The sequence below is a fragment of the Oncorhynchus keta genome, chromosome 28 (assembly GCF_023373465.1).
Source record: "Oncorhynchus keta strain PuntledgeMale-10-30-2019 chromosome 28, Oket_V2, whole genome shotgun sequence".
In the NCBI taxonomy this organism is placed as follows: domain Eukaryota; kingdom Metazoa; phylum Chordata; class Actinopteri; order Salmoniformes; family Salmonidae; genus Oncorhynchus; species Oncorhynchus keta.
Window position 1 is genome coordinate 70012908 of NC_068448.1, and position 27691 is coordinate 70040598.

Sequence of the window (27691 nt, forward strand, 5' to 3'; positions counted from 1 at the left end):
TGCGGTGAACAATATCTGCCATAGAATCTGTGGCTAATACATTGCCTGGCATATAATCTGTGGCGTATGTCATACAGAAAATGGATAGTGTTGCAACACAGGTGTATCAGCATATTTCTGTTTTAAAAGAAAAACATGTTTTGTACAGTGTAGGCTACATCACATGAACCATATTTAATGAGTATATCCATGAAAATAAATGTACATTTTACAGCTTGCACAAAGCCTTTGTTTATTTTCAGGGCCATTATAATAACCCATGTATAGACATCATGACATAACTCGGTAGTATACTCATACATTTTGTTAAACCAGCTTTCTCTTCCCTTCGGCTGTATGTAAAGAGTGTAAAATCTGTATTCCATTTGAGGTCAGCAGTCATCGTGAGTCATTCCATGTGAGTAGCTATCAGCGAAGACCAAAGGAACAGCACGTCAATCCTGTAATTATACCTTTACTGCTGATGTGATGTGACAGGTGATTATGGTGAGTAGAGGAAACACTAGGGATCATGTTTCATGATGTGAATACTAACAATAAATATTATTACTCACATCTTTATGTATACACACACACATACACACGCACACACACATACACACACATACACACACACACACGCACTTACTTACGCTAAATCACTATCATCAGTAATATTGCTGTTATGCAAAGTCTCAGTCCTTTAAAAGAGAGGTGACCTTAAAATCTGTGATACTGATGTTAAGGCAAATTCAAGTCATGGAAAATTCTGTGACGCACCCAGGCCTTTCCTCATGGATCTCCAAACTCACCATGCATTATAAAGGAAGTGGTCACAGATAGCCGTTAACCAATGACTTGCTGTTTTGATGACATGCCAAGATATATCTACGAAACCAAATGTCCTACATTCGTGGAAACAGTAAGAAGCTCTGCCCCGTTCTCATGGACATGGGAAATGGTTTCCTATGTGCTTGTTGTTTACTAACAACAACAGACCATCATCCTCCATTTGAGCAGGTCTGCCTGCGTATCCCCATATCCACACGTATATCCTAGGTCTACTTATTATGTTGACCAAACAAATGCAGTAGCATTGATTTTTAAGAAGTTACACATTGATTTAGTGACTCACTGTTACTTTATGTTACCTGCCTCATATTGACTCTAATGCCATTAAGGCTGCTTGACACAAAAGAGAATGTCGCTCTTGGGTTTATGTCAATTGTACAGTGCATGTGTAAAGATTGCCCTTCTTTCTCTATCCTGCATTGTCTGGGCAATCAGGCATTATACGTGACCTCAGAACTGCTTAGTGGACAGTGGATCACCACACAGTGAAATCTGTCTTACAATGGAACATGGTTTATTTTCTTTTTGTTTTCAGCTGCTGGTGATTTTAAGATAGGATCAGGCAGGGAAAGGGTTATATTTCTTAACATAAACTAGCTGGATCGAGCCCTGAATGCTGATTGGCTGACAGCCGTGGTATATTTAAGCAATAAGGCAGGAGGGGGTGTGGTATATGGCCAATATACCACAGCTAAAGGCTGTTCTTATGCACGACACAACGCGGAGTGCCTGGATGCAGCCCTTAGCCGTGGAATATTGGCCATATATCACAAACCCCCGAGGTGCCTTATTGCTATTATTAACTGGTTACCAATGTAATTAGAGCATTAAAAATACATGTTTTGTCATACCCGTAGTTTACTTGTTTTATTTTTTTATTTCACCTTTATTTAACCAGGTAGGCTAGTTGAGAACAAGTTCTCATTTGCAACTGCGACCTGGCCAAAATAAAGCATAGCAATGTGAGCAGACAACATAGAGTTACACATGGAGTAAACAATTAACAAGTCAATAACACAGTAGGAAAAAAAAGGGGAGTCTATATACATTGTGTGCAAAAGGCATGAGGTAGGTGAATAATTACAATTTTGCAGAGTAACACTGGAGTGATAAATGATCAGATGGTCATGTACAGGTAGAGATATTGGTGTGCAAAAGAGCAGAAAAGTAAATAAATAAAAACAGTATGGGGATGAGGTAGGTAAAAATGGGTGGGCTATTTGCCGATAGACTATGAACAGCTGCAGCGATCGGTTAGCTGCTCAGATAGCAGATCCAACTTCAGCGATTTTTGCAATTCGTTCCAGTCACAGGCAGCAGAGAACTGGAACGAAAGGCGGCCAAATGAGGTGTTGGCTTTAGGGATGATCAATGAGATACACCTGCTGGAGCGCGTGCTACGGATGGGTGTTGCCATCGTGACCAGTGAACTGAGATAAGGCGGAGCTTTACCTAGTATGGACTTGTAGATGACCTGGAGCCAGTGGGTCTGGCGACAAATATGTAGCGAGGGCCAGCCGACTAGAGTGTACAAGTCGCAGTGGTGGGTGGTATAAGGTGCTTTAGTGACAAAACGGATGGCACTGTGATAAACTGCATCCAGTAAGCCATTTTGTAGATGACATCGCCAAAGTCAAGAACCAGGCAAGGCAGTCATCCGAAAAACCGAGGCTACTGAGTCTGCCGATAAGAATATGGTGATTGACCGAGTCGAAAGCCTTGGCAAGGTCGATGAAGACGGCTGCACAGTACTGTCTTTTATCGATGGCGGTTATGATATCGTTTAGTACCTTGAGCGTGGCTGAGGTGCACCCGTGACCGGCTCGGAAACCAGATTGCACAGCGGAGAAGGTACGGTGGGATTCGAGATGGTCAGTGACCTGTTTGTTGACTTGGCTTTCGAAGACCTTAGATAGGCAGGGCAGGATTGATATAGGTCTGTAACAGTTTGGGTCCAGGGTGTCTCCCCCTTTGAAGAGGGGGATGACTGCGGCAGCTTTCCAGTCCTTGGGGATCTGAGACGATATGAAAGAGAGGTTGAACAGGCTGGTAATAGGGGTTGCGACAATGGCGGCGGATAGTTTTAGAAATAGAGGGTCCAGATTGTCAAGCCCAGCTGATTTGTACGGGTCCAGGTTTTGCAGCTCTTTCAGAACATCTGCTATCTGGATTTGGGTAAAGGAGAACCTGGAGAGGCTTGGGCGAGTAGCTGCGGGGGGGTGGGGGGGGGGGCGGAGCTGTTGGCTGAGGTTGGAGTAGCCAGGCGGAAGGCATGGCCAGCCGTTGAGAAATGCTTGTTGAAGTTTTCGATAATCATAGATTTATCGGTGGTGACCGTGTTACCTAGCCTCAGTGCAGTGGGCAGCTGGGAGGAGGTGCTCTTGTTCTCCATGGACTTCACAGTGTCCCAGAACTTTTTGGAGTTGGAGCTACAGGATGCAAACTTCTGCCTGAAGAAGCTGGCCTTAGCTTTCCTGACTGACTGCGTGTATTGGTTCCTGACTTCCCTGAACAGTTACATATCGCGGGGACTGTTCGATGCTATTGCAGTCCGCCACAGGATGTTTTTGTGCTGGTCGAGGGCAGTCAGGTCTGGAGTGAATCAAGGGCTATATCTGTTCTTAGTTCTGCAGTTTTTGAACGGAGCATGCTTATCTAAAATGGTGAGGAAGTAACTTTTAAAGAATGACCAGGCATCCTCAACTGACGGGATGAGGTCAATGTCCTTCCAGGATACCCGGGCCAGGTCGATTAGAAAGGCCTGCTCACAGAAGTGTTTTAGGGAGCGTTTGACAGTGATGAGGGGTGGTCGTTTGACTGCGGCTCCGTAGCGGATACAGGCAATGAGGCAGTGATCGCTGAGATCCTGGTTGAAGATAGCGGAGGTGTATTTGGAGGGCCAGTTGGTCAGGATGACGTTTATGAGGGTGCCCTTGTTTACAGATTTAGGTTTGTACCTGGTGGGTTCCTTGATGATTTGTGTGAGATTGAGGGCATCTAGCTTAGATTGTAGGACTGCCGGGGTGTTAAGCATATCCCAGTTTAGGTCACCTAACAGAACAAACTCTGAAGCTAGATGGGCCGTCTGATATACCACAGCTGTCAGCCAATCTGCATTCAGAGCTTGAACAACCCAGTTTATAACAGACCGTATACCATGGGTGTGACAAAACATTTATTTGTATTGCTCTAATTACATTGTTAACAAGTTTATAATAGCAATAAGGTTTGTATTTCTGGACTGGAGTAGCCTAGTTGTTTGGAAGAAGCATGGGTTAACTCCAATGCGTCTGGGTTGGTCAACTATCAATGTCTAGGCTACTATTGGCAGACTGATAATGTAAGCCTTGTGAACATTAGGAGACACCATTTTACATTATAGCCTGGATATACAGTAGCAGTCAAAAGTTTGGACACACCTACTCATTTAAGGATTTTTGTTTATTTGTACTATTTTCTACATTGTAGAATAATAGTGGAGACATCAAAACTATGAAATAACACATGTGGACTCATGTAGTAACCAAAAAAGTGTTCAATATATCAAGATATATTTGAGATTAGTAGCCAGCCCTTTGCCTTGATGACAGCTTTGCACACTCTTGGCATTTTGACTGTACATTTTGATGTGCATTCCTCCTTTTGCTCCTTTTTTACATGTTTTCAATATTCTATTGAAATGAAAGAATGAGTTCTAATAGAATGAACTCAAGTCTGCATGAATGTCCACATTTGCGTCTCTTATGATACCATTTTCATGTAAAAGGACCCATGAGCAACAACGTGAAGTTCATAGGAGCATGTCAAATTGGGTGTCAAATGAATGCTAAGAGTCTATATTTCGGAGAAATTAAGGCATATATACATTTCTCACTATTTTCCCTCGTAAAAATTGTAAATAAGCAAAGGCTTTGATTTCTGGTTAAACAGATGGAAGGGGGTCTTATAAAACATCTACCAGAGGGTCTTAAAATGTATATTAGAAATACATGAAAACACAGCAATGTTCAAGTGAAGACCCCTGCCAACTATACTGAACAAAATATCAATGCAAAATGTAACAATTTCAACGATTTTACTGAGTTACAGTTCATATAAAGAAGTCAGTCAACTGAAATAAATAAATTAGGCTCTTATCTATGGATTTCACATGACTGGGCAAGGGCGCAGCATGGGTGGGTCTGGGAGGGCATAGGCCTACCCACTTGGGAGCCAGGCCAACCCACTGAGGAGGGGCTTTATTACAGACAGAGGGGCTTTATTACAGACAGAAATACTCCTCAGCATCCCCATCTCCCCTCTCAGGCGATCCCACAGGTGAAGACGCCGGATTTGGAGGTCTTTGGCTGGCGTGGTTACACGTGGTCTGCGGTTGTGATGCCGGTTGGATGTACTGCCAAATTCTGTAAAACTATGTTGGAGGCAGCTTATGGTAGAGAAATTAACATTAAATTATCTGGCAACAGCTCTGGTGGACATTCCTGCAGTCAGCATGCCAATTGCACGCTCCCTCAACTTGGCATTGTGTTGGTGACAAAACTGCACATTTTAGAGTGGGCTTTCCCCAGCACAAGGTGCACCTGTGTAATGATCACGCTCTTTAATCAGCTTCTTAATATGCCACACCTGTCAGGTGGATGGATTATCTTGGCAATAGAGAAATGCTCACTAACAGGGATGTAAACACATTTGTGCACAAAAATGGAGAAAAATAAGCTTGTTGTGCTTATTGAACATTTCTGGGATTTTTATTTCAGCTCATGAAACATGGGACCAAAACTTTCATGGCAACAATAATCACCTCTCTTCTGTTCTATTGTGTACAGACAATAGGCTGGTGCAGTGTTAATGGATGGGCCTCTGTTCACCAAGAGAGGGGGGGGGGGGTGCAAACGACAACAGACATGGCCAAATCTCAGTGTGCAATTGAGATTATTGTCCACGTCCCCTGTGGCGCTGTGTGTGCGATAATGAGCGTAGAAGAGTTTCCAGACAATGTGTGTTACTATGAAACATACTGTATAAGGAGAGTGTTGGCCAGATTGGGGAACTACTTGTGGAAATTTTGAATGGTGTAATATTGTTTTTGGTTAGACAAAAAGTTAAAGCGTTTGGGAAATGTGTCTAGTTCTCTGCGATTCATATCTGTTCGCGGAATCAAAATATTCACTACGGTTCATTTGGTACAGCTGTTTTAGTAACTGCATTTCCCCATCTTCTTCCAACTTTTCCCAAACAACTGCTGTTTTGACCACTAACGCAACAAGTTAGAGAAAATGTTTGAGGTATGAAATCTTCCCATACCCCTCTGCTTGACAAATCTGAAAACATATTAGAAATTGCGTGTATCAATCTGTAATTAGAGCCGTTTTAATAACCCACCGCCTACTCTCTTCTAGCAACAGCTCTCTGTGTCATCAATGAGATGCCAAAACGGAGCCGTTGCTATGATACTCATAGACATAGATGGCCAACATTATGAGGAGAGTGAAGAGAGTGACCACAATTACTGACCACAACAACACAACAACTGAACCACACAACTACTGACCAAAACAACTGACAACCACACAACAACTTACTGCAAAAACACAACTGCTTATCATATCTAGTGACCACAACCACACAACTTCTGGCCACAACCGCACAACTTCTAACCACATCTAATGACCACAACCACACAACTACTGATAACAACCACGCAACTTCTGAACACAACCACACAACTGCTTACCACATTTGGAGATCACAACCACACAGCTTTTGACCACAACCACACAACTATTGACCACAACCACACAACAACTGACCACAACCACACCACTTCTGACCCAATCTAAAGACTATCGATGGAAATTAAAAATGATTTCTTAATTTCAATAATATAATCAAAGTACCATTTTTTAAAACTTCTTTCAATACCACAATTTGTTTGAAATAGCTTTAGCTATTTTTACTTGTAAAGCCACCATCTAGTTATTATTATTATGATAATAATTGAAAATGAATGTATGTTGCACTAAAAGGCCATATGCTGTATTGTAATCCAAGGTCTTGTTTTCCAAACCCGCTGGCATTTCTGTAAATTCCATTACATTAATTGACACAGTAATATATGTAGGTGTCGCAGATGACACGGGGCGTATCTAGAGCTTTGGTCATCCTCTTGCTCTGTCCGTGTGTGTAGGAGGACATGTTTTTGTCTGTACTAATAGATCTTACGGAAAGATACACTACCGTTCAAAAGTTTGGGGTCACTTAAAATAACATAAAATTTATCAGAAATACAGTGCAAAAATTGTTAATGCTGTAAATGACTATTGTAGCTGGAAACGGCTGATTTTTAATGGAATATCTACAGTGGCTTGCGAAAGTATTCACCCCCTTGGCATTTTTCCTATTTTGTTGCCTTACAACTTGGGGGGTTTGTATAATTTGATTTACACAACATGTCTACCACTTTGAAGATGCAAAATATTTTTTATTGTGAAACAAACAAATAAGACAAAAACAGAACTTGAGCGTGCATATCTGTTTACCCCCCAGAGTCAATACTTTGTAAAGACACCTTTTGCAGCAATTACAGCTGCAGGTCTCTTGTGGTATGTCTCTATAAGCTTGGCACATCTAGCCACTGGGATTTTTGCCCATTCTTAAAGGCAAAACTACTCCAGATCCTTCAAGTTGGATGGGTTCCACTGGTGTACAGCAATCTTTAAGTCATACCACAGATTCTCAATTGGATTGAGGTCTGGGCTTTGACTATGCCATTCCAAGACATTTAAATGTTTCCCCTTAAACCACTCGTGTTGCTTTAGCAGTATGATTAGGGTCATTGTCCTGCTGGAAGGTGAACCTCTGTCCCAGTATCAAATCTCTTGAAGACTGAAACAGGTTTCCCTCAAGAATTTCTCTGTATTTAGAGCCATCCATCATTCCTTAAATTCTGACCAGTTTCCCAGTCCCCGACAATGAAAAACATCCCCACAGCATGATGCTGCCACCATGCTTCACTGTGGGGATGGTGTTTTCGGAGTGATGAGAGGTGTTGGGTTTGCACCAGAAATAGCATTTTCCTTGATGGCCAAAAAGCTAAATTTAAGTCTCAACTGACCAGAGTACCTTCTTCTATATGTATGGGGAGTCTCCCACATGCCACTTGACAAACACCAAACGTGTTTGCTTATTTTTTTCTTTTAGCAATGGCTTTTTTTCTGGCCACTCTTCTGTAAAGCCCAGCTCTGTGGAGTGTACGGCTTAAAGTATGGACAGATACTCCAATCTCCGCTGTGGAGCTTTGCAGTTCCTTCAGGGTTATCTTTGGTCTCTTTGTTGCCTATCTGATTAAAAGCCATTCTTGCCTGGTCCATGAGTTTTGGTGGGCGGCCCTCACCTGGCAGGTTGGTTGTGGTGCCATAGTCTTTCCATTTTTTAATAATGGATCTAATGGTGCTCGGTGGGATGTTCAAAATGTGGGATGTTCAAAAATGCAACAATTTCTAAGATTTTACTGAGTTACATTTCGTGTAAGGAAATCAGTCAATGGAAATTAATTCATTAGGCCCTAATGTATGGATTTTACATGACTGGGAATGCAGATATGGTCACAGATACTTTTTTTAAAAGTCAGAAAACCAGTCAGTATCAGGTGTGACCACCATTATCCTCGTGCAGTGCGACATATCTACTTTCCATAGACTTGATCAGGCTGTTGATTGTGGCCTGTAGAATGTTGTCCCACTCCTTTTCAATGGCTGTACGAAGTTGCTGGATATTAGCGGGAACTGGAACACACGTCTATCCAGAGCATCCCAAACGTGCTCAATGGGTGACATATCTGGTGAGTATGCAGGCCATGGAAGAACTGAGACATTATCAGCTTCCTGGAATTGTGTACAGATACTTGCGACATAGGGCCGAGCATTATCATTCTGAAACATGAGGTGATGACAGCGAATGAATGGCATGACAATGGGCCTCAGGATCTCACCAGAGTATCTCTGTGCATTCAAATTGCCATCAATTTAAAATTCAATTGTATTCGTTGTCCATAGCTTATGCCTGACCATACCATAAACCAACTGCCAGCACAAGGTGCACCTGTGTAATGATAATACTGTTTAATCAGCTTCTTGACAGTCCACACCTGTCAGGTGGATGGGATATCTTGGCAATGGAGCAATGCTCACTAACTGGGATGTAAACAAATTAGTGCACAACATTTGAGTGAAATAATATTTTTGTGCGTATGAAACATTTCTAGGATATTTTATTTCAGCTCATGAAAAATGGGACCAACACTGTACATGTTGTGTTTATATTTTTGTTTGTATAAAATATTCGTGGACTATTTTAAGGCAATTTGAATGCACAGCGATAATATGACGAGATCCTGAGTCTACATTGTGAAGTGTGATTGTGAAGTGTGATTGTAATTTGAATGCACAGACACTCTGACGAGATCCCGAGGCTACATTGTGAAGTGTGATTGACTAAAATTAGTCAATCACACTTCACAATGTAGCCTCAGGATCTCGTCAGAGTATCTCTGTGCATTCAAATTGCTTTAAAATACTTTTGAAGAATTTGAGGCGAGGTTAGTTCACTTCAAACTTTTCGGAGGTTAAGCAATTGGGATTTCATTAACGTCCGCTACCCACAATAAACAAAGGTGGCTGTTTGAACTTGAAGGCCTTGTGACGGACAAAATGCATTGCCCAGAGCCATCTGTTTCTTCTTACCAATATCTTCCAAATTGGCAAGTGAGTTGGTATTGAAAGAAAGAGCCTCTTTCTCCGAGAATGACTCATCTAGACTGGTATATGAAAGGTTTTTTTTAAAACCCCAGAGGAACTCAAAAGGATAGAACCAGGGTATAATTGAAAGCCAATGATGGAATGGAGTTGCAGCTATTTATTTTTCCCCCATTTTTTAAATGAAGACATTTTCCTTCAATAACTACAGCTCATGGACATAAAAGGGGCTGTGAGTTTTTCATTTGACAATCCCAAATCACTCAACCGGTTTGATCGTATCCACCAAAACTTTATGGAAGCATCCATAAAGTTCAAAAACCCTACATAGTTGCTTCACAAATAATTCATAAATACAGTCATACTTTGTGAAGGGTGATATAAAAGGTTATTTTTTGGCAAATGTGGCATAATCCTTTTTCCAACCTTAGCATGATATTTGTTTATGAATGATTTCTGAGGCATTTATAGAGGCCCCTTAAAGGCTTTACAGAGGCGTCATTAAAAAGGCCTTCAAAGGTTATGTTTAATTTGAAGTGGGACCATTTATTTTAGCTGTCATCCCCAGGGTTTGTTCGACCCACTTATGTCGCTCCAATCAGCTGTATCTTTGCCCCTCACTTTCCCTCGCTATGGTTACTGACTGATGACTCTCTTCTTGACCTTTGACCCAACTAGGTCACCAGAGACATCCTTGCCATCCAGGCGGCTGGGTTTACAGGTGTTGGCCCAAGTACTGATATAGGACCAGCTTATCTGTAAATGACCCTGGATCTGCTCTTAGTGGACAACTTGTCGAATACTGACTCAGCTTTTTGTACAGTGGACCCCTGCTTGGAGATGGCAAGCTTTTTACTTTCACTGTCAACAAATCTGGACGTCCAACCAAAGGAAAAGCAGTTCAAAGCATAGGAGTATGATGCAGCTGTGATGCATTTCATTGCCTTGCACTTACATTTAACATTTACATTTAAGCATTTTGGTGCTAATGTGGTTGGAATTCTCCACCATCCACCTCAGTCACATTCAAAAGCCAGCCCATCCATGAGCTTTGATAGGACAAAAAAGCCCACCCTGGAGTCTGTGCTGTCATCAGACCAAACCAAATGTAAAAAGGCAGTCCATTACGGATCCAGAACTTTTCAAAAAGTATTCATTTGGAGCAGTTTGACACCCTAGAGCACACTTGGTCAGCCATTTATCCATTAGCTATGTCATCCCACTACACTCAAAAAGAGAGGAGAGGCTGAATAGGACAGAGGAACAAGGATTGATGTTGGGGAAGGAGGATGAGGAGGACTAAATCTTGTTTTATTTCGACAGCCGCCCACAGCGACGCCCCACTGACCTGCTGTCACGATCGTCGTTAGAATCATCGGACCAAGGAGCAGCGTGATATGGTTTCCACATAATTATTTAGTGAAACGCACAAAAACAATAAAGAAAGAAAAAAACGTGAAGTCAATGAAGTGCTAACAGGCCACAAAACATAAACAAATATCCCGCGATTACCAGCTGCCTCTAATTGGGAATCATACAAATCACCAACATAGAAAAATAAACTAGAACCCCACATAGAAATATTAAACTAGACTACCCCCGAGTCACGCACTGACCTACTCCACCATAGAGAAACAACGGCACTCTATGGTCAGGACTTGACACCTCCATTTTCTCTCTCTCTAAATCAATTTCAATTTAAGGTGCTTTATTGGCATGGGAAACATGTGTTTACATTGCCAAAGCAAGTAAAATACAGTTGAAGTCGGGAGTTTACATACACCTTAGCCAAATACATTTAAACTCAGTTTTTCACAATTCCTGACATTTAATCCTGGGAAAAATTCCCTGTCTTAGGTCAGTTAGAATCACCACTTTATTTTAAGAATGTGAAATGTCAGAATAATAGTAGAGAGAATGATTAATTGCAGCTTTTACATTCCCAGTAGGTCAGAAGTTTACATACACTCAATTAGTATTTGATAGCATTGCCTTTAAATTGTTTAACTTGGGTCAAACGTTTCAGGTAGCCTTGCACAAGCTTCCCACAATAAGTTGGGTGAATTTTGGCCCATTCCTCCTGACAGAGCTGGTGTAACTGAATCAGGTTTGTAGGCCTCCTTGCTCGCACACGCTTTTTCAGTTCTGCCCACAAATTCTCCATAGGATTGAGGTCAGAGCTTTGTGATGGCCACTCCAATACCTTGACTTTGTTGTCCTTAAGCCATTTGCCACAACTTTGGAAGTATGCTTGTTCATTTGGAAGATCCATTTGCGACTAAGCTTTAACTTCCTGACTGTTGTCTTGAGATGTTGCTTCAATATATCCAAATAATTTTCCTATCTCATGATGCCATCTATTTTGTGAAGTGCACCAGTCCCTCCTACAGCAAAGCACCTCCACAACATGATGCTGCCATCCCTGTGCTTCACGGTTGGGATGGTGTTCTTTCTTTTTCCTCCAAACATAACGATGGTCATTATGTCAAAACAGTTCTATTTTTTTTTCATCAGACCAGAGGACATTTCTACAAAAAGTACGATCTTTAACCCCATGTGCAGTTGCAAACCATAGTCTGTATTTTTTATGATGGTTTTGGAGCAGTGGCATCTTCCTTGCTGAGCGGCCTTTCAGGTTATGTCGATATAGATACTTTTGTACCTGTTCCTCCAGTATCTTCACAAGGTCCTTTTGCTGTTGTTCTGGGATTGATATCCTTCTGATTAAATTCAATTTTCACAGAACCGCTAGTTGCAATTCCGATGAGGCTCTCTTGTTCAGATATTGGTACGTGGACTGGAGGCAGGGCATAAAAGGGATAATGAATCCAATTGTATGTGTCATCTGTTTTCGGGAAAGTAATTGCGCACCCAACTCACTCAGGTGCTTCACTATATCACATTTGACATTGTCCATAAGCTTGAGTTAATTTGCACATAAAAAAAATCATACAATGATGGAAAGACATGTGTGTTGTCCTTGTTAATCCTGATAGAGAAGAGCTCTAACTTCTTAATCATAGCTTCAATGTTGTACCGCACATTGAATATAAACTCAGCAAAAAAAGAAATGTCCCCTTTTTAGGACTCTGTCTTTCAAAGATAATTCTTATAAATCAAAATAACTTCACAGATCTTCATTGTAAAGGGTTTAAACACTGTTTCCCACGCTTTTTCAAATAACCATAAACAACTAATGAACATGCACCTGTGGAACGGTTGTTAAGACACAAACAGCTTACAGACGGTAGGCAATTAAGGTCACAGTTATGAAAACTTAGGACAGTAAAGAGGCCTTTCTACTGACTCTGAAAAACACAAAGAAAAGATGCCCATGGTCCCTGCTCATCTGCGTGAATGTGCCTTAGGCATGCTGCAAGGAGGCATGAGGACTGCAGATGTGAGATGCCTAAGACAGTGCTACAGGGTGACAGAACGGACAGCTGATTGTCCTCGCAGTGGCAGACCACGTGTAACAACACCTGCACAGGATTGGAACATCCCAAAATCACCTGCAACAACGTCGCCTATGGGCACAAACCCACCGTCTCTGGACCAGACAGGACTGGCAAAAAGTGCTCTTCACTGAAGAGTCGCAGTTTTGTCTCACCAGGGGTGATGGTCGGATTCGTGTTTATCGTCGAAGCGTTACACTGAGGCCTGTACTCTGGAGCGGGATCAATTTGGAGGTGGAGGGTCCGTCATGGTCTGGGGCGGTGTGTCACAGCATCAATGGACTGAGCTTGTTGTCATTGCAGGCAATCTCGATGCTGGTCATTACAGGGAAGACATCCTCCTCCCTCATGTGGTACCCTTCCTGCAGGCTCATCCTGACATGACCCTCCAGCATGACAATGCCACCAGCCATACTGCTCGTTCTGTGCGTGATTTCCTGCAAAACAGTATGTCAGTGTTCTGCTATGGCCTGTGAAGCGCCCGGATATCAATCCTATTGCGCACATCTGGGACCTGTTGTATTGGAGGGTGAGGGCTAGGGCGATTCCCCTCAGAAATGTCCGGTAACTTGCAGGTGCCTTTGGTGGAAGATTGGGGTAACATATCACAGCAAGAACTGGCAAATCTGGTGCAGTCCACGAGGAGGAGATGCACTGCAGTACTTAATGCAGCTGGTGGCCACACCAGATACTGACTGTTACAGTGCCTTGCGAAAGTATTCGGCCCCCTTGAACTTTGCGACCTTTTGCCACATTTCAGGCTTCAAACATAAAGATATAAAACTGTATTTTTTTGTGAAGAATCAACAACAAGTGGGACACAATCATGAAGTGGAACAACATTTATTGGATATTTCAAACTTTTTTAACAAATCAAAAACTGAAAAATTGGAGGTGCAAAATTATTCAGCCCTCTTTAGTTAATACTTTGTAGCGCCACCTTTTGCTGCGATTACAGCTGTAAGACGCTTGGGGTATGTCTATCAGTTTTGCACATCGAGAGACTGAAATTTTTTCCCATTCCTCCTTGCAAAACAGCTCGAGCTCAGTGAGGTTGGATGGAGAGCATTTGTGAACAGCAGTTTTGAGTTCTTTCCACAGATTCTCGATTGGATTCAGGTCTGGACTTTGACTTGGCCATTCTAACACCTGGATATGTTTATTTTTGAACCATTCCATTGTAGATTTTGCTTTATGTTTTGGATCATTGTCTTGTTGGAAGACAAATCTCCGTCCCAGTCTCAGGTCTTTTGCAGACTCCATCAGGTTTTCTTCCAGAATGGTCCTGTATCTTCCCATCAATTTTAACCATCTTCCCTGTCCCTGCTGAAGAAAAGCAGGTCCAAACCATGATGCTGCCACCACCATGTTTGACAGTGGGGATGGTGTGTTCAGGGTGATGAGCTGTGTTGCTTTTACGCCAAACATAACGTTTTGCATTGTTGCCAAAAAGTTCAATTTTGGTTTCATCTGACCAGAGCACCTTCTTCCACATGTTTGGTTTTTCTTCTTGCCACTCTTCCATAAGAGCCAGATTTGTGCAATATACGAGTGATTGTTGTCCTATGGACAGAGTCTCCCACCTCAGCTGTAGATCTCTGCAGTTCATCCAGAGTGATCATGGGCCTCTTGGCTGCATCTCTGATCAGTCTTCTCCTTGTATGAGCTGAAAGTTTAGAGGGACGGCCAGGTCTTGGTAGATTTGCAGTGGTCTGATACTCCTTCCATTTCAATATTATCGCTTGCACAGTGCTCCTTGGGATGTTTAAAGCTTGGGAAATCTTTTTGTATCCAAATCCGGCTTTAAACTTCTTCACAACAGTATCTCGGACCTGCCTGGTGTGTTCCTTGTTCTTCATGATGCGCTCTCTCTCTGCGCTTTTAACGGCCCTCTGAGACTATCACAGTGCAGGTGCATTTATACAGAGACTTGATTACACACAGGTGGATTGTATTTATCATCATTAGTCATTTAGGTCAACATTGGATCATTCAGAGATCCTCACTGAACTTCTGGAGAGAGTTTGCTGCACTGAAAGTAAAGGGGCTGAATAATTTTGCACACCCAATTTTTCAGTTTTTGATTTGTTAAAAAAGTTTGAAATATCCAATAAATGTCGTTCCACTTCATGATTGTGTCCCACTTGTTCACAAAAAATACAGTTTTATATCTTTATGTTTGAAGCCTGAAATGTGGCAAAAGGTCGCAAAGTTCAAGGGGGCCGAATACTTTCGCAAGGCACTGTACTTTTGATTCAGACCCCCCCCTTTGTTCAGGGACACATTATTCCATTTCTGTTCGCCACATGTCTGTGGAACTTGTTCACTTTATGTCTCAGTTGTTGAATCTTGTTATGTTCATACAATTATTTACACATGTTAAGTTTGCTGAAAATAAACGCAGTTGACAGTTAGAGGACGTTTCTTTTTTTGCTGAGTTTAGTTGCGGAGAGTCCCTGAAATCCTAGATTCAGATCATTCAGGCTAGAAAAACATCACCCAGATAGGCCACTCGCGTGAGAAACATGTCATCATGCAGACAAGTGAAAATTATGGTCGGTAAAGAAAACTTTAAGCTCATCTTTCAATTTAAAAATCTTGTCAAAACTTCTTCCCCTTGATAACCAGCGCACTTCTGTGTTCGCTGCCCAGATCATTGCATATTCCAGAAAATACACGAGAGTTCAGGGGCCTTGCTTTAACGAAGTTAACTGTTTTCACTGTAGTGTCCAAAATGTCTTTCAAGCTGTCAGGTATTCCCTTGGCAGCAAGAGCCTCTCGGTGGATGCTGCAGTCTACCCAAGTGCCGTCGGGAGCAACTGCTTGCACATGCGTTACCACTCCACCATTTCTCCATGTCATGGCTTTTGCGCCATCAGTACAGATACCAACATGAGCAGCAACTACGTTTGGCTACATACCGTTAATGGAATTCCCGCGAGAATGTAACGATTAATGTGATTGGATGTTAATCGTTTCACTAGGCTACCTGTATTTGACTTTGTGTTGTTATTTCGCTGAACACTTGATGGTTTAATTTTATGTTTGGCGGTGAAACATGGCTACTCAGGCGAGAGAAAAAACTCACCCAAATGTATAGCCCCGTTAGAAAATATATATGGACTGTTTGAAAATGTGAAGAAAAAATATATACAAATGTAAAAATAAAAATTATATACACTACCATTCAAAAGTTTGGGGTCACTTAGAAATGTCCTTGTTTTTGAAAGAAAAGCACATTTGTGGGTCTTTAAAATGACATCAAATTGATCATAAATATAGTGTAGACATTGTTCATGTTTTAAATTACTATTGTAGCTGGAAACAACTGATTTTTAATGGAACATTTACATAATGGGCGTACAGAGGCCCATTATCAGCAACCATCACTCCTGTGTTCCAATGCACATTGTTAGATAATCCAAGTTTATCATTTTAAAAGGCTATTTGATCATCAGAAAACCATTTTTAAGTGTGTTAGCACAGCTGAAAACTGTTGTACTGATTAAAGAACCAATAAAACTGTCCTTCTTTAGACTAGTTGAGTATCTGGAGCATCAGTATTTGTGGGTTCGATTACAGACTCAAAATGGGCAGAAACAAAGACATGTCTTCTGAAACTCGTTAGTCTATTCTTGTTCTGAGAAATTAAGGCTATTCCATGCGAGAAATTGCCAAGAAACTGAAGATCCTGTACAACGCTCTGTACTACTCCCTTCACAGAAGAGCACAAACTGGCTAAGGTGCTGCTGTAGGCCCTCTTTGGTTGGGGACAGAAGCACCAGATCATCAGCAAACAGTGGACATTTGACTTCAGATTCTAGTAGGGTGAGGCTGGGGTTGTTCTAGTGCCCTCGCGAATTCGTTGATATATATGTTGAAGGGGGTGGGGCTTAAGATGCATCCCTGTCTCACCCCCTGTCCATGTGGAAAGAAATGTGTTTTTTGCCAATTTTAACCACACACTTGTTGTTTGGGTACATGGATTTTATAATGTTGACTGTTTTTCTCCCAAAACCATTTTCCATCAATTTGTTTAGCGGACCCTCATGCCAAATTGAGTTTGTCAATTAGGGTGTGCAGGGTAAACACGTGGTCAGTTTTTTGGTAAAAATCCAATTTCACATTTGCTCAAGCCAATTTCACATTTGCTCAAGCCAATTTCACATTTCCCTGAGGAAATGTATGAGTCTGCTGTTAATGATAATGCAGATGATTTTCCCAAGGTTGCTGTTGACGTATATCCCCCAGTAGTTACTGGGATCAAATTTGTCTCCACTTCTGTGGATTGGGGTGAACAGTCCTTGATCTCTCTCTCTCTCTCTCTCTCTCTCTCTCTCTCTCTCTCTCTCTCTCTCTCTCTCTCTCTCTCTCTCTCTCTCTCTCTCTCTCTCTCTCTCTCTCTCTCTCTCTCTCTCTCTCTCTCTCTCTCTCTCTCTCTCTCTCTCTCTCTCTCAGGGAGGTGCAACTCCACCCCCCCACCCCGGCCCTGAGATTCATCAAATAGAATTTGCAAGCGCTTAAGGCAGCACTTTTGTTGACTATCTCATTACAGCATAGCTAAGTACTCGTTAGGCAACACTGGACTAGCCTTGCCCTCAGAGAATGGAAAGGGTATAAGACTTGAGTTGTTTTTTAAAGCTCAAACAGATTAGCATCGCTGGGGATAGGTTTTTCTCTTAATCAGAAAGACAGATTTTTCTCTTGATCAGAAAGACAGGGTTTTTTTTCAGACTAATTTTCAAGGCTGGAGGACAGGTCAAGGTGAGCTCATCTCTTGGGGGAAGGAAGGTTTTTCTCCACTTGTTGTCATTCTGCTCTTGCCTGTATGCTGATAAGAAGCCTCAGTGCTCCAGGACCATACGCACAGCAGAGGGAATTTTGCTTGTCGTTCTGCACTTTGGGAGTAGAAGGTAAATTACAAGTGTGTGAGTGTTGAGTTGGGTTTGTGTTCTAGTTTAAGGGTATGCAAAGAGGTAATGGGGATTGGAACGTGTGCTTGAGAAGAAAAAGTCCCTTTGGATATTTTTGTTACAAGATTCTAAATGTGGCTCAGAATATATGGTTGCTGGATCCACTGTGGGAGCTGGATCCACTGTAGTAGCTGAACCCACTGTCAGAGCTGGACCCACTGTAGGAGCTGGACCCACTCTAGTAGCTGGACCCACTGTCGGAGCTGGACCCACTCTAGTAGCTGGATCCACTCTAGTAGCTGGATCCACTGTAGTAGCTGGATCCACTCTAGTAGCTGGATCCACTCTAGTAGCTGGATCCACTGTAGTAGCTGGATCCACTGTAGTAGCTGGATCCACTCTAGTAGCTGGATCCACTGTAGTAGCTGGATCCACTGTAGTAGCTGGATCCACTGTAGTAGCTGGATCCACTGTAGTAGCTGGATCCACTCTAGTAGCTGGATCCACTGTAGTAGCTGGATCCACTCTAGTAGCTGGATCCACTGTAGTAGCTGGATCCACTCTAGTAGCTGGATCCACTCTAGTAGCTGGATCCACTCTAGTAGCTGGATCTAATGGTGCAATTTCCCATTTGCCATTATTTTTCAGATGTAGAATTATTTCCCCCCTGTGTTGTAAACCAGGAGTGGGGAATATTGTCCTACAATGGCAGGTGTAAGTGAGGCTTTTGTTCCAACCAAGCAGTAACACAGCTGATCCCAGGGACTACAGATGGAAACTGATGACTACAAAACTGGCTGTCTGGCTAAGTCTGGCACATTTACAGAAATGTTGATTCCATGTACATTGTCCCTGTTAAATAAATGTAATAATTGAAATTAAATTCCATTCATAACTGTCTTGATTGATGACTGGGATAAGTTGATTAGTAGAAACCGCAGTGTTACTGCTTGCCTGCAATGAAAGCACAAAATCAAATTCAAATCTTTAGTACTTTTTTGCCATTTACAGGTGAAGCTAACTACTGGAAGTAGACTACTTTTTTTTGATAAATGAAAATAAAATATCAGTGTATGAAAATATTAGGCAATTATTTCCATTATTTTTCAGAATTAAACCTACCTAATTCTCATGATACTATTATTGTGTTTACTCGGCTAAATTATACATTCTGTTAACATTTTACTCCAGAGTGATCTATTTTTGCAATTTGAAGTGTACAACATATCGATATGATACTTTTTCACGACGTAGTGGTTAAGTAGTGGTTCAGTAAACTATGTTTCTTAACAGTATCTTTAATGTAGCTCAACTTACAGTGTGAAGTCTTTTGTAGTTTGGTAGGCTATATTTTCAGAGTGGCTTCCCCAACACTGCTCCTAGGGTAAGACTCAGGATACATTTCATTTCTTTAAAAGTTTCATTATCTACAATCTTTATTTAAAAAAATATATAATCATGTGATACAAGATGCAAAATAATACAATCAGGATTAAGCATTATGTTATGGAATTTACTTTCACTGTGTGTAGATGTCATGTGGCCTTCAGCGGAGTGGCCTAACCTGGAGTTGTTGTGTCTTGGGCTGTGTTTTTTTCCATTTTAAGAGTGTGTACTGTGGACAGCAGACACCAAGATAGGGTCTGGCGCAGGCATCAAGGTTGAACAGATGTGGCCAGACTAGAGTCACTAGAGCTGAAGGTCACCTTGATGGCTGGGATGTCACTGAGGATCTCTGGGAGTTAGGATGTCATTCATTTGTGGCTGTCATCATTAAGATTATTGGGTAGGGATGGGGATGGCCTTAATTTGTGCACATGATTGACTCAAGATTGGACCTGTCAGCCAGTTGTCATCAACAACAAGGAGTTATTTGTAATCTAGGTAAGATTTGTTCTCCTGACACAATTCGGTTGAGAATGTTCTACATGTATTTTACAGATCGGTAGGGTTCGCATGGCTTGGGTGACACCATTGACCTCTGGCAGGATCCCCCCCACCCCCCTTCACAACTGTTTTGTCACTGTTGATTGAGTCAGTGGTCATTTCTAGGGTTCTAAGTGTGATATTTGATTCTTGCTGATTCACGTTTAGTAGGGCTTTAGCATGTTAATGAGGTTTAGCACACTGCACAATGGGACTCATTCCAAGCGGTTCTTTGAGTAGCGTTGTCCATTAAACTCTCCATTCACAGTCCTCTCCATGGAGAAAGAACTTGGAGAGGCATTGTGTATAAGTTTGCCTTTGAATGTAAGATGGATTGTAGTAACCCCCTCACAGCAACGGAAAGCTTGATGTCCTGTATACTTTATTTTAGGGCTTTAAAACAATATTTATTTATATCTTGAAGAAATGTGTGTGTTTATTTTACGACATACAGTGAGCTCCAAAAGTATTGGGAAAATGACCATTTTGTTGTTGTTTTGGCTCTGTACACTTTGGATTTTAAATGATACAACGATGTTAAAGTGCAGACTGTCAGCTTTAATTTGAAGGTATTTTCATCCATATTGTGTGAACCGTTTAGAAAAGTAAGCACTTTTTGTACATACTTTTTTGTATAAATTAAGTATTTGGTCCCATTTCAGGGGACTGACATTATTAGGACAAATCCACCTATGTGTATTAAAGTAGTCAAACGTTAAGTATTTGGTCCCATATTTCTAGCATGCAATGATTACATCAAGCTTGTGGCTCTACAAACTTGTTGGATGCATTTGCTGTTTGTTTTGTTTGTGTTTCAGATTATTTTGTACCCAATGGGGTACCCAATCTGTCGTTCTGCCCCTGAACAGGCAGTTAACCCACTGTTCCGAGGCCGTCATTGAAAATAAGAATTTGTTCTTAACTGACTTGCCTAGTTAAATAAAGGTTAAAAAAAAATATTTAAAAAAATGGTAAATAATGTATTGTGCCAAATTGGAGTCACATTTATTGTAAATAAGAATATAATATGTTTCTAAACAATTCTACCATGATTACGGATAGTCCTGAATGAAACGTGAAGGGGGGGTGGTATGATATGTGTGCGTCTGTAATATACATACTTCAGAAATCTAATTTGATGTTATACAAATGGTGGCATGGCAAACAGATTCTGCCACTTTATGTAGTATGACTTTGCTGATAAATGATTGAAGGTGAAGGTGGTGGTCTTTTTACACTAATGCCCATCTAAACCTGGTGCTCTCTCTTTGTTCTACAGGACCTCAGCTCGTTTGCCATGCCCTTCTTGGAGAGAGATGCTGACCATATGGATACAGACGGCATACGGAAGGTAAAGTTGTGTCCCTAGGTACACCCTCATCAGCTCAGTGTGCTCTGAGAAAATATCTATTTTTATTTTGGAGGAAATCCAGCGACAATCTCTTGTGATTGTGCCAATGATACTGTGGTTGGCTACAGCACGTACAGTTTTGGACCAGACTCGGGTTAGTCACAAAGGCCATCATTTGGTACTTCAATTCTGTTTTCATTGAGGAAAATAGAAATTAAAAGCATCCCCAACTCAGTTAACATAGTCTTGATTAAAACCTCAATCTTTCATCATTACCTATTTAAATTCGGGGAATGGCCCTGACCTCACACTGAAAAAAAAACATGACGCCTTTGATATGATGACTGCTCTGTGGGGATAATGTGGTCAGTCACACAGAGGACGTAAGCTGAGCCAGACCTGTCAATCAAGAGCCTGGTGCTGAGTCATTGGGTTAGAGCAGGACTTGAGAGTACTGGTGCTGAGTCATTGGGTTAGAGCAGGACCTGAGAGTACTGGTGCTGAGTCATTGGGTTAGAGCGGGACCTGAGAGTACTGGTGCTGAGTCATTGGGTTAGAGCGGGACCTGAGAGTACTGGTGCTGAGTCATTGGGTTAGAGCAGGACCTGAGAGTACTGGTGCTGAGTCATTGGGTTAGAGCGGGACCTGAGAGTACTGGTGCTGAGTCATTGGGTTAGAGCGGGATCTGAGAGTACTGGTGCTGAGTCATTGGGTTAGAGCGGGACCTGAGAGTACTGGTGCTGAGTCATTGGGTTAGAGGAGGACTTGAGAGTACTGGTGCTGAGTCATTGGGTTAGAGCAGGACCTGAGAGTACTGGTGCTGAGTCATTGGGTTGAATGCACAAAATGTTTATTGAACATAGCAAATGGGGAGTGCAGAACCGGGGCAACTCAGATGAGTAGCAATAACCAGGAGTGTAGAGTGAGGTTGGAGTTGGCAGCAAGAAACAGGGGAACAGGTCCTGGGGGGAATCCAAGGTAATGGTGGTGAGTAATATCCAGAGCAAGGTGGTTGGTGGTAAGATGGGGAACAGGAGACAGGAGCCAGAGAGAGACAGAGCGGTACTGCAAGGAGAGGACAAAAATGATGTAAGTCAGAAAAACAAGCACAGCAGTGCAAACAGGATCTAGAGCAAAGACAAAAGGCTAGAATCATAACTGACTGATAAGAGATTACGATCTGGCAGCGTGGAGATGGCAGGCTTGAGTATATGTAGAGGTCTTGATTATGGGACGATATGCTCTGACTCCAGCACACCTGTCTCCAACCACACACACACACACAGAGACAGAGAGACATACCCTCTGCAGAAAACAAAAAGATAATTACTTGACACATTGGAAAGAATTAACAAAAAAACTAAGCAAACTAAAATGCTATTTGTCCCTAAACAGAGAGTACACAGTGGCAGAATACTTGACCCCTGTGACTGACCCAAACTTAAGGAAAGCTTTGACTATGTACAGACTCAGTGAGCATAGCCTTGCTATTGAGAAAGGCCACCGTAGGCAGACATGGCTCTCAAGAGAAGATAGGCTATGTGCACACTGCCCACAAAATGAGGTGGAAACTGAGCTGCACTTCCTAACCTCCTGCCCAATGTATGACCATATTAGAGAGACATATTTCCCTCAGATTACACAGATCCACAAAGAATTCAAAAACAAACCCAATTTTGATAAACTCCCATATCTACTGGGTGAAATGTATTTTCCCTTGTGTACTTTAACCATTTGTACAACACTGTATATATAATATGACATTTGTAATGTCTTTATTGTTTTGAAAGTTCTGTATGTGTAATGTTTACTGTTAATTGTTATTGTTTACTTCGCTTTTGTATATTATCTACCTCACTTGCTTTGGCAATGTTAACACGTTTCCCATGCCAATAAAGCCCATTATATATATATATATATATATATATATATATAGAGAGAGAGAGAGAGAGAGAGAGAGAGAGAGAGAGAGAGAGAGAGAGAGAGAGAGCAGAGACAGACAGAGACAGACAGAGACAGAGAGACAACACCGGATGGACACCAGAGGGCGTAGTAGGAACAGATTCGACAGTTGAGGAAGGTGGCCTCTCTTTGAACTCCCACACACAAACTCACTAAAATACAATCTGATAGGTGTACGTGCATGCAGTGCACACACACATTTTTCAATTAATAAAGTGGCAGAGATGTCATTAGGAGACATGTTACAGTAGGCCTACCTGTCAATAAAAGGACTGAAGATCTCCCAGGTGGTGCAATTCAGAGTTGGATGTCTCTTACTTGGCATTGTTCCATATCCAATCAATAATCTAATTCGTTGTTCTCATTTAGGTGTTTCCAATATTACTCTTAATTGGATGTGGTTACACTTACATTCTCTTACATTTTCTGTCATTTAGCAGACGCTCTTATCCAGAATGACTTAAAGGAGCAATTAGGGTTAAGTGCCTTGTACAATGGCACATTCAAACCATTGACTTTTTGGTTATTGGCCCAATGCTCTTAACCGCTAGGCTACCAGTCTTACACTGTGTTCTAATAACCTGGTCTAGAATGAAGCCTATTAACTCTTTGTGTTGTTAGGCCACTGTTGTTAGGCCAAGCACCAACAGGATCAGTTGAAACCAATAGAAGCCAAACTCTTTTAAGTGGAGGGCAAGAGAGCTAGATGTGAGGTGGCCACACACCTTGCCTAATGCTAGATGAAACCCTGCTGTATGGTAGGCCTATACACAGGAGCACAACATTCACTGGGTCCCCCCACGTTCTGAAATTGCATTTTTGTTCCCCCCAGTTTTATCATTGGAATGTGATACAAAACGAGGCAACAATGTGCTTTAGGACCATGCTGACGCCTCCAAGCGGAGGGCTTGTCCGACCAGATAATTTTTTTTTTAAAGAACAAATATATTTGATGCCCCCCCCCCCCACTTCTAAAACCAAAGTTGCACACCTGCCAAAACATAACCTTGTGCAGTATTGCCTGATTGAAGGTGAGGGTGTGTTGGGATGTGAACAACAGAAAATGCAATGATAGTGGTTCCCTTCTAGTGTAGTCAGTGTTTATATTTATGAGTTAAGTCTTATCTCAGACAGAATCCTCTCTGTGTCGTCCTTGGAGCATGAAGCATGAAGGTCCAACCCCTTTTTACTGGATTTGAAGCGGAAGCTACAGGGACGACTATCAATCAGAAAAAAAAACACCAAGGAAACCAGTGAAGGCTGTAGAGAAAGATAAATAAGATGATAGCTTTCAAGGATGTAGAGTGTGGTGGATTATTCCCCTCCCAAGGTTTTAGTATATTTAGTACATATCCTATTTTATTCCCATGGTTTCTCGTACTGACTGTTGCTTTACCTCGTTGCTGAACTGTACCTAATACACAACAGTAGGTTTGTTTATAGTAAATATAGCCCCGGCATTGCTTCTCATATTTTTTCCAGATTGTTATTTTAGATTATGTCCTCATCTCAGGCTTGTTCTTTGTTTTTTTTTACACACATTTCAGTGTGTGTTTGTGCACAAGCATGTGTGTGTGTGTGTGTTTGTACATATGTTTTTTGTTTTCCTAATTCTGCCATGGGATTGGCTTAAGGTTTGGACATAGGCCAAAAACATGAGGTTGCAATGTCATTTAAATGGAGTATATCAGCATGTTTGTGTAACACCTGAACATGAGAAAGGGTTGGATACTTATCAAATGAAGTAAATAAATATTGTTTTCTCAGTCAGAGTAATAGGCCTAGTGGTTTACAGTTCAAAACCAGCATTACAGTGCAAGAATAACCAGTCCATTCCGACTAGACTTTCCCTTTTAAGTGGTTCAAGCAACAAAGCTACTCTGGCACCAAATGACCGATCTGCACGAAGCTTGATATAGCATCTCTGGACTAAAGTCTCCCAATATAACATTTTCTAGGCAAGTACCTCAAGCAACAAGGACTAATATGGACTAATAAACATTAAAGTGGGAGTGACCTGGTACATAAATGCATATAAATCAGACATGGTTATTCATATTGATACAACACTTGATATGCCTGTTCCAAACGCTGTCAAGACTCAACGTATACAAGAACAATCAGATCCACCACATGCTGGCGCTATAATTGCCACATATTTATATCTAATGATCTGTTTGACTCAGAGTCATGGAATTGGCACACATGCTCAGGGATGTGAGTCTAAATAACCTGCAGAGTATGCTTATGTTTGGCTGCATGGTGGAGATGTTGGATGGGGGAAAACATTAATGCAAGCTCATTGGCTAATAGTGGCCATGTTGTTTAAGCTACAGTCTTGTAAAATGTTGCATTTAAAGATGCACGTCTATAGATGCTATATACCAAACCTGGTGCCGATCCTTCACATAGTTCTGGAAAATAAGACGTTTAAAGTAGTTAACATCATTAAAACGGGTCCAAAAACCCATCAAAAGCATATCACACGATCAGTTTGATTTGAGTTGTGATATTTGGCAGGCATGTTGAGTACAGAATTAGCTCATCCAAAGGCAACTAGTACATATTGTCCTAATGGTGGCGCTATGGTGCTATAGGGCTTGAACCCAGCCATGGCTGCTTGCAGCTTCTGTATATTCTCAGTTTAATGTTCTTCATATAAATCTCTATACTCTTACTGCATACCTTAAAAGCTTATGCGTGTGATTTGATGCAACCCTGAAGCCATCTATGTCCATCGGTATATTAATATGTATAAAGGGGAAACTGAGTCACTCCTCACATTGATTATACTTTTGAATTATTCTATTTTTTTATCTACTCCAATGCCATCACCAGCCTTTAGCTCTAATCTATCGTCGTTAATGGACTATTTGCCCCCGAATCGAAAGCTCCCAACTTGGCTTGAACATTGTAATTATTCAGCAAAGACCTCATCTCGGTTAACCCAGAAGACGTACAATACATTTCTGGGAATCGTCTTGTTATCCCAGAAACTCCCAGACAGCATAACAGACTCTTCATTGCATTATTAGATAATGAACAGTTTGCATTAATAAAAGCTTTTGATGCACCTCCCTCTCTAACTCGGCTGCTTACTGAAAGGGGCAAGTTTAGTCGATATTTTAAATTATTTCAAGAATGTTCCTGATTTCAAATGGAGAGTAGAGAGAATTATCACAATAACTATGAATGGAACCATAAATGTATACCACAATATTTTTTTTATATTACCCTTAAAACCCTCTACAGTCTAGGCCCTGTCATGTAGTAACCAAAAAAGTGTTAAACAAATCCAAATGTATTTACATTTCTCAACCAGCTTCATGAGGTAGTCACCCTGAATACATTTCAATTAATAGGTGTGCCTTATTAAAAGTAAATTTATGGAATGTCTTTCCCTCTAAGGGATAGGTGTGTGTGTGTGTGTGTGTGTGTGTGTGTGTGTGTGTGTGTGTGTGTGTGTGTGTGTGTGTGTGTGTGTGTGTGTGTGTGTGTGTGTGTGTCCGGTGGGACGTTTAGGCTAACGTAGGCTAATGTGATTAGCATGAGGTTGTGAGAAACAAGAACATTTCCCATGACACAGACATATCTGGTATGAGCAGAAAGCTTACATTCTTGTTAATCTAACTGCACTGTCCAATTTACAGTGAAAGAATACCATGCTATTGTTTGAGTAGAGTGCACAGTTATGAACTTGAAAATGTATCAATAAACCAATAAGGCACATTTGGGCAGACTTGATACAACATTTTGAACAGAAATGCAGTGGTTCATTGGATAAGTCTAAAACTTTGCACATACACTGATGCTGTCTAGAGGCCAATGTCTAAATGGTGCCTAAGCTGCAATAATTCATTGTGGCCTTTCTCTTGCATTTCAAAGATGATGGAATAAAAAAGTAAATTAAAAAAAACAGACCGGTAGAAATCTGTCCTTTTGTCTGATGAGGTGTAGGTTAACAGATGTTATCCGCATTTGTGGTTCCCACCGTGAAGCATGGAGGAAGAGGTGTGATGGTGTGTTGGTGCTTTGCTGGTGACACTGTCAGTGATTTATTTAGAATTCAACGCACACTTAACCAGCATGGTTACCACAGCATCCTGCAGTGATACGCCATTCCATCTGGTTTGCGTTTAGTGGGACTAACATTTGTTTTTCAACAGGACAATGACTCAAAACACACCTCCAGGCTGTCTAAGGACTATTTTACCAAAAAGGAGAGTGATGGTGTGCTGCATCAGAGGACCTGGCCTCCATAATCACCTGAACTCAACTCAATTGAGATGGTTTGAGATGAGTTGGGCCGCAGAGTGAAGGAAAAGCAGCCAACATGTGCTCAGAATATGTGGGAACAACTTCAAGACTGTTGGGAAAGCATTCCAGGTGACTACCTCATGAAGCTGGTTGTGAGAATGCCAAGAGTGTGCAAAGCTGTCATCAAGGCAAAGGATGGCTACTTGGAAGAATCTGAAATATAAAATATATTTGAATTTGTTT

General features: G+C 41.5%; 1 protein-coding gene across 4 annotated transcripts in view; it reads left to right on the plus strand.

Annotated features, from left to right (window-relative positions):
• The first annotated feature begins 468 nt into the window (after positions 1–468).
• LOC118361754 (5'-AMP-activated protein kinase subunit gamma-1) overlaps positions 469–27691 on the plus strand; it is a 146064-nt gene continuing 118841 nt past the window's right edge. For 3 of the 4 annotated variants that reach the window (XM_052483759.1, XM_052483761.1, XM_052483762.1), the window contains exons 1-2: positions 469–486; positions 21158–21229. In XM_052483759.1, coding sequence (XP_052339719.1) covers positions 484–486; positions 21158–21229 — 75 coding nt within the window. In that variant the 5' untranslated portion in view covers positions 469–483. Of the gene's footprint in view, positions 487–17602; positions 17953–21157; positions 21230–27691 lie in introns of those variants that run through there. The other variant, XM_052483760.1, reaches the window with a different exon arrangement.